Source organism: Apium graveolens, chromosome 4 (genome assembly GCF_009905375.1).
Source record: "Apium graveolens cultivar Ventura chromosome 4, ASM990537v1, whole genome shotgun sequence".
Lineage (NCBI taxonomy): Eukaryota > Viridiplantae > Streptophyta > Magnoliopsida > Apiales > Apiaceae > Apium > Apium graveolens.
The window spans coordinates 15,883,637-15,897,014 of NC_133650.1; the positions used below are offsets into that span (position 1 = coordinate 15,883,637).

Genomic DNA, 13,378 nt, shown 5'->3' on the forward strand with positions numbered 1-13,378 from the left:
TACTCCCGTGAATTTAGGAAATCTGTTTTTTCTTTACATAAATACGGTACTTCTTTTAACTTTTCATATTTTTCTGAAGATTCGGACTTCTAAAAGTTGACAAGTCCATTTCATCTTGTTACTTTACTAAAAAAATGTTATTGTTTTCTATTACAGCAAAAAAAAAATCAAACTATCCTTTCATAAAAACATTTCTTTGTCAACTCGTAAGGTACTCTTTTTTGAAGTCACAAAAGGTCAAATATACACTTTTTTAAAAAAACAAAAATTACATACTATAAATAGGCTTGCAAGACTCACCAATAAAAAGAAAATTACACCAAAATGCTTTTTTTCCAATTTTATATTAGGGCCCAAAAATAGGTCTTCATTGAATATTTTCTTTGCCGACTACAAAGGTACCCTTTTTGAGGGCACAAAAAGTCATACATATACTTTTTTTAAAAAAAAACAAAAATTACGTACTACAAATAGGCTTGCATGACTACCCACAAAAAAAAATTACGCCAAAATAATTTTTTCCCAATTTAATATGAAGACTCAAAATTAGGTCTCCATTACATATTTTCCACTTACAAACACTTACAAACAATTCAACCAAGTGTAATTCAATCAGGAAAGAAAGAAAAAAAATGAATTACCCCAGAACGCCACTTCTTCTGATCTCTTAGGATGAATTCCGGACGAAGTGGCGTTTTGTGCCACTTTTGAAATTTTTTAAACATCTATATCAAGAAAATGAAATCTCCATTCAAACTGTACTAAAAAAAGTCTGGGAGTCCTTAATATAAAGAGTGAACATGCAACAGTCTGCACAGCTGCATGCTCAATATCATTAATCTAATTTTAGATACTTTTGCGGGTAAGATTGGCCTGTTAAATACCTTAACAAGTCAACAGGATTTAATCAGTTTCAAAATTTTCAACTCAACTTATTCAATAAAAATCCGTAATCCAAATCGTATTAGAGCATTTTCAAGGATAATAGTCAAAATATAACATAATTATTTAAAATTTTGTTGAACCTGTAAGTAATTATACTTCATTGATATTAGTTATAACCATTAGCTATATTCAAAATATCATTTTTTTATTAATTTTAAATTTATATATATTAGAGAAAATAAAATAATAATATTTAATAAAACGAAATTTAATAATAATTTATAAAAAATTATATTTATATTAATATTTTAAACTAAACATTATAAAACTAAAAATAAATTATTTGTATGATTAACTGAAAGTATGATAACATATTTAAAAATAAATGAAATAAATAGATTAACAAACACTACTGACATATTAAATAAAATATACAACTAAAATATATCTTATATTAGAATTTTTATAAACAATAAAATAATATTTTTACACTTACCATTATATATAATATTTAAGTTAAATATTGGATATATAATTTAATATAATATGCTCATATTATGATGTAGCGTATATGTTTTTAGTTATCTATAATTATACCTAACAGGACTTAGCCTGTACATATTTTACATAATAGATATATTATACATATTATACCTAACAATAACATATTATACCTACATTGGAGATGCTTTTATAGTATATTAATTTGGGTCGGATTTTAATGGATGCTGGTAAATGTTTAAAATAAAAAACTTTATTAGCAACATCTCCAGAATTAAATTACATCACATTAGTTATTCAAAAATCATATATAATAATTTTAGTTATAAGTAGCATATTAATACTTGAACATATTAAACTGATATGACCATTTTGTTATGCATTTATTTTCTAAAGTTTTTTTAATGATAAATATATAAAGAAGAAGCATACAATAAGTTTCATTTTCAAACCGTTCGTAATTCGACCAAACACCAAAAATAACCGACAAATCCTACATATAAACGGCTGTACAAATTATTCATTCTGATCAATGTAACAATAAACCTAACAGCATACTTTAAAAGATTTCTGCAGAAACTTGGGCACAACAATAAACAGCATTGATCTGACACTTGGTTCAGATACAATGAGTCAATGACCATATTTGATGCAAAGTAACAAAGTATATGACATTATTTTGATACAACATAGTTACAGCAAATTTTTTGATCCAAACAAAGTTAGACCGATCAACTATCTATAATAACAAAATAACTCTTCGATTTAACTTCCAATTCCAGTTAGGACTAGTGATCAAAAGTTTAAGAGTCACTCTTGAGAGTAGTAGTGATATTTGTTGCTAGGAACATTATGACTATAAAGGTGAGGTATTCCCACACCCTTGCTCATGAGAGACAAGTTTACTCACCCTATTTCCGTTTGACAAATGATGTCATTATTGTCGAAGAATACTAGGTTTTAATGATTTATTGAAGAATTCTCATAAGAAAATGTTATCTTCTTGCCTACCCACATGTATCCTCCAAAGCCATATCTTAATACACACGAGCTTTAGGTGGGAACGTCTCAACCTCATCATCTAGTGTGTTCATGTGAACAGGCCTGTAGTCGAGCCGTACCTTCTCATTCTCCCAGTATCTGTCGATCACAAGACAAATGACTCCAAAGTTGATGCATAATTTTCAACAAAAATACAAGGGGGAAAAGGGCAGCTAACATCCAAGTGAAATTATCAGATAGCTGCACTTGATTTTGCAGTAACACATGGTATCTATATACTATTGTATAGCTTCCCTTGGATTCTCGCGAACACACCATATAGCCATGGCATAAAATCAAGCTCCATAGTCACTATTCTACATATTAATATATTATACACCATACTCATCATCCTGGATCGGAATCAAGATTTGGCGAGGATTTATGTAAACATAATTTAATCCAGTCATCTCCCAATATATAAATTTCAGGTAGCCCTTGATTTTATATATATTTTCAAACTACCTTCTAAAAGCAAGGTTAGGGGCAAGTAGTCGTAAGAGAATGGTACTTGGTAGTATTTGGTCAACATTCTATAAGTGGAAGTAGGCAACATTTCTATTATAGTTGAATTTTCAAATTAATTTCTAATAGATTGCTGAAATTTCATACTTCAAATATGAAACACAGAGGATACATATTTTATGAAGTAAGTTTGAACAGCATGCGTAGTATGCGTTATATAAGTAATGCGGAACCTAGAGGAGATGTTGAAATAATTGCAGTTGACTAGAAACCTGAAAATATAAATTAGGACTTACCCCAGTGAATGCTTCATCCACTTCTCATCATCTCTTTTCTGCATTGTCAGAATCATTAAATTATGTTAGTAACAGAAGATATTATAAGGACATTAGCGGTAAAATAGGCCAGCAAAACTCACGGTAAAATCTTCACGTGCATGAGCTCCTCTGCTCTCTTTTCTTGCTTCAGCCGAATGCATGGTAATAGCTGCATTGATCAACAAGTTTTCCAACTCTAATGTCTCTATCAAGTCAGAATTCCTGAAATAGGTTTATTAGAAAAAAGAAGTGAATAGAAGCTCGATATCTTAGTGATCTTATACAAACATGGTTCAGAGAAAATTTACCATATCAAACTTCGGTCCTTCACCTGAACATCATGAAAGCTATCCCATGTTTCATCAATCAATTTAACCCCTGCAACAACACAGACATTCAGGGGCAATGGGAAATGAGCGGCATAGGAACAGATATGAAATTGTAAGTCATAGGAGGAGTCCATAAATAAGCACATATAATTAGATTCTAAATACTTCGGCAGATACTATACTCCAGTAAAGCAACCACTTAACCAATTCTAAAATCTAAGACTTCATACAGAAAAAAGAGCTACACTGCCCTTTGGTATTAGGTCATTTTTGTTCAGATATGAATATGGTGAGGGCGTTGATTGAGATTTGGCTAGTGATTTACCTTCCTCTAAGGTCTCTTGTGTGCGGAATACAGCAGCATTATTTTGCATTACTCGCTGCATGTTTAATCGAATTTTTGAGGTTGGAAGTGAGCCATTTGAATTCCTTATCTTCTCCAACCACTCAATGGTCTTGGAACCAGCATCTTTCTCTAAAGGCTTTTGCTTTGCTCCTGCAAGATGACACATAAAGCCATTTAAACTTCTACTATACTTCCACAAATAACACCTATAGCAATTTAACAACTGCTAGTTACCGGGTCTTTGGATCTCTGCCACCCTATTTGCACAAGCTCTACCAAACACAACAATATCCAGAAGAGAGTTTGCACCAAGACGATTGGCACCGTGAACAGAAGCACAAGCTGCCTCTCCAGCAGCCATAAGTCCAGGAACTATTGCATCAGGGTTATCACCCTTAACTGTAACCACCTGTGGTTCAAAAGATCAGATAAACCAGGCTAAGGACACTTCTCACTATTTAAATAACCAATTTTGAGAACTACAGTAAATAATCTAATTACCTCTCCATGGTGATTTGTTGGAATACCACCCATGTTATAGTGAACGGTAGGTAAAACAGGTATGGGTTCCTTTGTTACATCAACACCAGCGAATATTGCAGCAGTTTCAGAAATACCAGGAAGCCTTTCCTTGAGGACCTCTGGTGGTAAGTGATTCAGGTGGAGATATATGTGGTCCTTCTGTGGTCCTGTTGACAAACAATATACGTATGATTAATAACAATAGAGGAAGCAGAAACTAATGTGCATCACATATTGACCTCTGTTACACCTGCATGTATATATGCATATCAACCAACTTAAAAAAATACACATGCACAGCAAAATTAATAAATTATTAAAGCTTATGTATAACTTTTTTATTGTGCATGCACACGGAAGCACAGTTGTCCATATCAAAATGTTTAGAAATCAAGGTCAACTATACTTCTTAAAGCAAACTAAGGGTAATACTACTTTCAAGTTGTGCTTTATGAATTTCACTGAGGAAGACTCTTAGGTTCAGTTGCAAAGATGTTATTATTTCCTTCAATTTTATGTTAAATGTTCACGTAGGATATACAAAAAGACTTTTGTAAACTTCAAAGATAAGAGAAGTACAAAATGAAATATATATATATATATAGTACAAAATGCTATATATATATACATAGTACAATTTTACCACATCTTAATAAAAAGACTACTCATCTGCCAGTTTTTAAAGTTCATCAGCACAGGAAAAGAAAAGTTAGACCGTTACTTGTTTTAATAAGACGATAAGTAAGAAATTTAAGTAGATTCCAATAAAGAGAAACTCAGTCTCAATGGAAATTACAGCTTTGTAAATGAGAAATCCAATACTTAGGAGCTAACATGAAGGTTTATAATGGCTAGGTTGTAAAGATATGCTGAGAATGGAGGCATGAATATGATGTTATTATCTTACAAAATAGCCAACTAAACTAGTTGCTTCAAAGATAGAAAATAATGAAGCCAAAGGACATATGCCAACGCAAACTTAATGGATTGTACAGTACAACAGTATGGAGAAATCATAAGAAACATTGGCAACAATAACAAAAATAGTTTAACCGTTTTAACAAAAGAATGAATTTTAGATACATACATTTAAATTTCCAAAAAAAGACCTATAAATGTAAAACTTTGTGTGAAGCCTGAAAAACTTCAGTCCGTAGGAGGACAAGTTTAAAAGCTTCTCCGTCCAAGACAATAAAAAAACAAACATAACCATCTCAATAAGTTACACAACAAGATTAAACAAGCTCACACATTATAAGACCGATGTTTCTTGCAAAATATCTTTTGATATTACGATGAGAATAATTTTTCTGCAACAAAGAATCCTAGAGTAAATTCTGAGTTAATTTAACACTGCTCATAAGATCATACCTACACCACGACCTTCCCGAATTTCCATAGTCATAGATCTTGAAACAACATCTCTTGAGGCAAGATCCTTAGCGGTGGGGGCATATCGTTCCATAAATCTTTCACCTTCACTGTTCCTCAGAATGCCACCTTCACCACGAGAACCTATACAAAAAAGGGAAAATGTAAGCATTGATCACTATAGTCGGATAGATTTCTGTGTGCCGAAAGTTTCCACCTTCAGTAATGAGGCAGCCAGCACCATATATTCCAGTTGGATGAAACTGCACAAACTCCTGATCCTGCAAAAAGACGAAACAAGTGGTAAGTAATGCTGAAGAAATTTGCTTGAAAGTAAAAAGACAGAAACACAAACCTCAAGAGGAAGTCCTGCACGAGCAACCATAGCATTGCCATCCCCGGTGCAAGTATGGGCGGAGGTTGCAGAGAAGTACGCCCTACCATATCCCTGACAAACATATAAATAATATAGTTATTGATATAATATCTCCTGTGAAAACAACATATACAATTGAAAATGAAGAGATGCATACTCCAGTTGCTAAAATTGTTGAAGATGCTTGGAAGCGATGCAGCGTCCCATCCTCCATGTTAAGGGCAATTACACCTTGGCAAGTACCTGTTCCAAAATATGCAAACATTAGGTAATCAATTATATATCAGCAAATTCGGAAAAATATTTTTATTGAGTTAGTCTCTTATATTTGATGACCAACTTGAACATTAGACCTTAATTAGAATTCACGCTCTATATTCTAAGATACATGTCATTAGTGATACATGTATGATATATAGACACTCACACACACACGAACACAATGTACTTAGGTTTGTTTGTCTTTTTTCTCATGTCATGAATCTGGCTACATGATTTCATTATAGATCAATTTATTTGCATGTTAAACAAATGTTGGCTTCCACATTCAATAAAATACATATTACAAAAGGTTTTACCTTTCATGCTATGTGGGAAGGTATTAAAGAAAAAATTATAAACTTAATAATATTGAATGCAGGTAAAAAGAGATGAAAATACCATCACTAGCCATAAGTAGATCCAAAGCAAAATATTCCACAAAAAATTGTGTGTTGTGCTTCATGGCCTGCCCATATAATGTGTGCAACAAAGCATGCCCAGTTCGATCAGCAGCACATGCACAACGGTAAGCTTGCCCACCTGGGAAACCACACATACAAATAGAGCTATATACTTCTCTTTCGAAATCAGGTACAGAAACTTCATAAAAATAAATAAGAGCTGCTGCGTACCTTTTCCGAAGTCTAAACTTTGACCACCAAAGGCCCTTTGATATATTTTTCCTTCTTCCGTTCTAGAAAACGGCAGACCATAGTTTTCAAGCTCAATAACAGCTTTTGGAGCTTCTCTGCACATATATTGAATGGCATCCTGATCACCTGCAAAAAATAGGATTTCAAAATAATCTGGATCAAGTAAATAAAGCTTAAGCTATAAAGATACGAACAAGAGAATTATGTGCCATTTGCAAAATGAAAGCCCTGAAGGAGTATCAATTTTTTTATATAAATTACATATATTTGAGAGTTAATGAGGTTAATGAGTGTCCATGTGTTAAAGCACATTACCTAGCCAATCACTTCCCTTGACAGTGTCATACATGTGCCACCTCCAGTCATCCTCACTCATGTTTCCTAATGCGGCATTTATACCACCCTGCACGCCAATTTTAACATAAGATAATGATTATAACATCTAGCACACACAAACAAAACTTAGCTTAATGCAACTAGACGTGAAGCAAACAGAAATATGGAATAAATTCTTTATGGCCAAGAGTCCGAAACAAAGAAAGAATTGATATTGGAAAAGTTTTAGTGGCTACTGCACATCATTATTCATGTAAGAGTTTCCATCAAATTCAGTATATTGCAGATTTTAAGACTGAGATTGTCCAATCGACAGTAGCAGTACATCTTAATGGCAAACTTCTGTATGCCACATACACAATATAAATTTTGAACATTATTAAGAAAAAAATGAGATTCTATATCAACATTGCACAAGAATGAATACATATGACTTGAGAAACTACCAAACTTTAGAAATCAGTTAATGACGATACAAGGCCTAACCACTCCACATTTACATAATTGATAAGAGTAATGTGATCAAACATAATAGAATAAAGTGATAAACTACAAAAGGAGATGCAAAAATCACACACCTGAGCAGCAACTGTGTGCGAACGAGTTGGGAAAAGCTTGGTTATGCATGCAGTGTTAAATCCATGCTCAGACAACCCTATTGCTGCTCTGAGCCCAGCACCACCTGCACCTACCACCACAGCATCATATGTATGATCCACTATAGTATAGGATGAGCCTCCCACTTTCTGTTACAAATCGTCAATACAAATAACAATTGAGTACATTGTTATTGAGAAAAACTTTGTCCAAGTTGAATTTGTGTGTAAAATAAATATAAGCACAAAATGTGTACTAATTCACATAGCTGCGGATTAAATCACCATAGCTAACTTAATAGATCAAAGATAAATTGACCTGTATATTAACAAAGAGCGGCAGTGCGGCACTAAGATAATTTCTCGATTTTGATACAAGAATCTAATTTCACCATTAACAAAAAAAACATATGAACTCCTATTACTATCTATTGTAAAGTGTGCTTATTTCCAGTTCTAGAGCAAAAAATCTTCTTCTTTGGTGGACTCTCTTTCTGTAGAACCAATAAGCAATATTTATTAACATATGAGGCAATAACTAATAACAAAAAAATATGACTACTCGTACTTTTAAAACCTAACAAAATGAAAAAGATATCAATTCATAATAATGAATTGTTCGAATAAATCATTTTTTCGAAAATATTAGTATATAAATCAATTCATATCCAACACCACGTTACTATAATTCCATCATATACACAACAACCACAGATTTTCAGTTTAAATCAACCCGGATTAGGCAAAATGAGAGTCACGCCAGATAATTTTATTCCATTAAAATAATACGGTTTACATCATGATACTAACTTCTGTAGTTGTGTCCCTCCTATATTCCAATATCTCCGCTATTAAGTACTAACATCAGCAGAACAAGTAAATTCATATCGAATACGACTTAATTATAATTTACGCACAAAATATAAGCTCATAACTATAACTAAAAGTCAAATAACCGACAATAAAACTTTACGAAAAAACGACTACCAATATCATTCAAACCTAACAAACGGATAAAATATAAAATCACGGTACTGACTAGTGGACATCTAATATTATAATTTCTCCGCCATAGCATCAGCAGAATGAATAGATTCGTATCCAATACTAGTTAATTATAACTGGATCATATTCATCAAAACTAGATACAAACAAACAATCGACATCAATAAAAGTTAGGCAAAACAAAATATAAAAATCTCAAAAAATTAAAATGAAGAATACGAACAAATAATTGACGAATTGAAACGAAAATTAAAATAGGTACCGCTTGAGTGGAGAACAATCTGGTAGTTGATTCGCCGGCGGCGGATCTCTTCGCCGGAATGCGAAGGCCACGAGACACAGCTCGCCACATCTTTAGATATACGCGTCTGTATGTATATGTGTGTGTATAATTGTGTTTATAATCGCAGAGGAGAGTGAAGAAAGCACAAAATGAATTGTAATGTATGTAGCCCCCTTTAAATCGCTATGGTAAAGACTGTTCAAGCCGAATACGCCGACTGCTTTTATAGTTCCACTCATGTCACAATCACCCTTCATTTGGATGAATAATTACCAATTTGCCATTTTACGGTATTTTAGAATGTAATAAAACTCTCTATTTTTTGTTTTCGCAAAATCAAAATTATCGTTATTTTAGAAAATAAAATTATATTATGTTCATTATCTATCTACGTTATTTTAGAAAATAGTAAAAAATATGTATTTTTTATTTTCGCAAAATGCATATCAACAAAGCATAAATTATATTATGTCCATGTATAGTAAATTAACCAGAATGAACTATAGATCCCTCAATTTGGTTTGACGTCATATTTCGGTATAAATTAACAAAATTTGATCTTATATGATAATTTTTTTAATATTTTAAATGCTGATTCTGCCAGTAGATCGGATAATTGTACACTATAATTAACTTCTAAAACTTAAGGGGTATTAATGTAGTATGCAGAAGGGAGAAGGCATGTTACTTGTGCAAGTGCAACATTTGGTCGTCCGATAGAATGGTCGGAGGAGTGGCCACGAGGCTTTATATATCACCGCTCGCTTCCTCAACTTTCCCCCAAACTCATCTTTCTACACCTATGTTGCATTTTATCTTGTGTTAATTAAATTATGCTTCGAACATGAGAATAATCAATTTCGTTACTTAATTATTTTGACGTAGTAAAAAAAGAGAATATATTTGGTGATGTTCTAGTACCTTTTTGGGGTCGTTTGATTCAAGTTTTTCTGGTATTAAGCATGTGTTTTAGTCATTTCAAACTCATATTTAGAGATGTACAAATGACCTATCGGGCCGGTTTTTGACCGAGCCTTAAAAAACTCGGACTTTGACTGGGCCAAACTTTTGGGACTTTGACGGGGTCGGACTAGACTTTCCGAAAATGTCAGAGCCCGTTTGGGCTCTCGAGGCGGGCCTCACCGGGCTTTTTTTGTGTCGGATTTTTTCTAATTTAAATCGGATCGACTTTTATTAGAGGTTCTAAAGATTACATGTGTTAGTAACTAGATCATCGTAAAAATGTATTAGTTTGCATGAAATATTATATGAAAATATTTAAGTTTGGCAAAAAATAAACATGTTTATAGAATAATATGTTTTATCAATGTTATCCATAGTGTACTTACTATATCTTCTTTCATTAATTATGCAATAAAGTATATATAAATAATATTATTAATCACGAATATGTAAATATATACGTGTTTAAAATATTATTTATATTTATAGTAAATATAAATTCATAAATATATAAGAACATATATTAGAATAATCAGATTTTAATCGGGCTTTTAATCAGGCCGGGCCAAAGACCGGGCCAGGCCGAAGCCCGAGCCTTTAACCGGGTCGGGTTTTGCCTAAAAATATAGGGCCCGTCGAGGCCCTAAGCCCAGGCCTGTCACACCCCCAACTTAAACAGCAAAATAAATATAGCTATTACAATATTTTAAAAGAAGAATACACAACCAAATCCAAGATCTTACAGTTTAGGGTTTGGAACAGCCCAACACTACCAACTATTACATCTGAATACAAATACCGAGTACTCACACAACTATTATTACTTATTCTACCTGAGCTCGAACATAAGCATCAACATCACAGGTCTTACGGGCAGTCTGCTTGAATCTAACCATAGCTGCTAGCTGTAATATCAGGGTAAAGCAAGAAGTGAGCCGAATGCTCAACAAGTGCTAACAACACAACACAAAACATAAATCGAGATATACTTTTAAGAATGCCAATGGAAAGACATAACTAATGATAACGAGAGATAAAACTATGTGAAATGGCATCATTTTGCTTGTATCAAAACAATTTTAAAAAAATCATGTCTTAATCAAAATCATTTTATGACGCTACGGATTACAGCCGGTGATCAGCCGCGAAGTAATCCCGAACCTCGATGGGTTCTAAAACATTAACGGGAATCCCTAGGCAACTTTTAAGCCTAATATAAGTGTGGAAAGGACTCGCGTCTCAGTCCAGATCCACTATTCAAAGAAAACATTTATCCCCCTTTGGGACTGAAAAACCCACATTTTATTTATTTCAAAAACTGATGCCGAATTATGACAAAATCTCTTTTTATAGTAAACAACTTTATCAAAGGATTATAGATCAACTCGAAACACGGGGAATTGGTGCTAACTCTCAGAGCCATGAATCACAAAACTAAACTCTGTGAGGGTAACTGAATGGTTTTCATGTATCAAAGTTTAGACCAGGGAATTTAGTGAGGCTATTGGATATCATGAAAGGAAGTGCCAAATTGGGCTTAAAGCAATGGTTTCTCATCAAGGTTCAAGTGCTGGATCATCAAGAATGTAAGCTTCATGAATACTAAGGGTGTTAAGGTATGAAGAAATGATTTTTAGCTCAGGATATATCAGAATTGACAAGCTTTAGGATAAGAAAGAGGGGTATCAATCAATTAGGAATCATGTTGGTAAGTTTCTGACTATCAGAGTTCAAGGTAAGGTTCTATAGGGGTTCAAGTATCAGGATGAGATATCAATACTTAGGAATCATCATCATGTTAATCAAGAGGATCAATCAAGTAATATAACAACTCTTTATTTTATCATGGCATTTAACTATCATGAAGAGACTTTTGAACTACTTGCAATACATACTTGAGGGTTCATGGCATCTCTATGTAATTCAAAGATAAGCGAGAGATACGCTTGATTTAAACATATCAAAATGACTCAGGATAATTACATCGATAAATATGAACTGTTTATAGTAAATATGAAGGTCAAGTTGAATCACTTGCATTGAGATAGGCTGGTCTGGTCTGACTGGTAGGAGCAACTGGAGCTTCACTCGACTTTTATGGCAAGTTTTCCCTCGTCTCGAGATCCTACATAAATAATAATAATCCTCATTATAATATATTCTTACCATCTCAACCTATTTACAACCCGAAATTAAACACGGATGGCACTTAGGCCTATATGCACTTAATTTATATCCACCTTTATATTTCAATTGTACACACGTAGCCACATAATCACATATCGTATATTAATACCAAATAACACCATAATGCAACACTAGGCTTGGATGATCTCGACTCACAACTTAAGTCACTTGGTCGCTAAACTAGACAAGATCTTCAAATTTTGGCTTCCTAACTCGATGTGCCTTTCCTAAATTATCCAAAATCTATTGACCCTGTAACACCCCCAGATCCGGGGTCGGGGATCCGGGTCGTCACGGTCTTTCTTTCCACAATATCACTTCACTTAATTAATAAATAACCTTATGATGTGACCCCACACTAACACTCACCACAACCCGTTATAGTCTCAGAGATGAAATTTAAATAAGTACAAGTCTTTGAATCCACAATTTAAAAGTTATTACAACCCAAAATGATTACTTGATAAATTTACAGTTAATTGCCATTATCTGCCACAAGTTATAATTATACATAATTGATTCTCAAAAGTAGATGGTCTGATCTACAATAGATCTACCTCTGCAGCTATAGCAGCTACAACATCAACGGGAAGACGCGGGACGCTTCCCACGCGCTTGCGCTGGGTCTGCTGGAGTCTGGCCATCTTTCCTAACTGTTGTTGTGTGATGAAGAAATAAAGCAAGGGTGAGCAGCAAGCCCACCAAAATAATATGTATAATGATTAATAGTATATGAGCCTACTCATAATACTCATGAAAGTCTTGGTCAAAAGAAATGAACCAAGTTTGATATCTTAATGCGATGAAGTCGTAAAATATTCAGTATATATACATATATACTTTTCAAAATATTGGAAGTCCTCTTCCATGCATAATATACACAAAGTCCCAGTGTATAACTGTATAAAAAATATCGTTGCAAGGTGATCTCATATATCTAA

The 13,378-nt window shown here is 33.3% G+C and overlaps 1 protein-coding gene across 1 annotated transcript; it reads right to left on the bottom strand.

Moving 5' to 3' along the window:
- Positions 1 to 1,966: 1,966 nt before the first annotated feature.
- Positions 1,967 to 9,485, bottom strand: LOC141717829 (succinate dehydrogenase [ubiquinone] flavoprotein subunit 1, mitochondrial). Its single transcript, XM_074520034.1, has 16 exons — positions 9,267 to 9,485; positions 7,982 to 8,149; positions 7,383 to 7,470; positions 7,047 to 7,193; positions 6,814 to 6,954; positions 6,311 to 6,396; positions 6,133 to 6,225; positions 5,995 to 6,058; positions 5,778 to 5,921; positions 4,386 to 4,573; positions 4,119 to 4,293; positions 3,864 to 4,034; positions 3,518 to 3,587; positions 3,311 to 3,431; positions 3,189 to 3,226; positions 1,967 to 2,526 (listed from the first exon to the last, which is right to left on the bottom strand). The coding sequence occupies exons 1-16, from the start codon at positions 9,354 to 9,356 to the stop codon at positions 2,424 to 2,426; spliced, it is 1,887 nt and encodes a 628-aa protein (XP_074376135.1). The 5' UTR covers positions 9,357 to 9,485; the 3' UTR covers positions 1,967 to 2,423.
- Between the last annotated feature and the right edge of the window lie 3,893 nt (positions 9,486 to 13,378).

Bases quoted from the DNA above. Each gene is read 5' to 3' on its own strand.
- LOC141717829 (XM_074520034.1), bottom strand. From the start codon at position 9,356: ATGTGGCGAGCTGTGTCTCGTGGCCTTCGCATTCCGGCGAAGAGATCC. The intron at 8,150-9,266 runs GTACCTATTTTA...GATTTGTAACAG, and splicing joins GATTGTTCTCCACTCAAGCG to AAAGTGGGAGGCTCATCCTA. The intron at 7,194-7,382 runs GTAATGTGCTTT...TATTTTTTGCAG, and splicing joins CAAGGGAAGTGATTGGCTAG to GTGATCAGGATGCCATTCAA.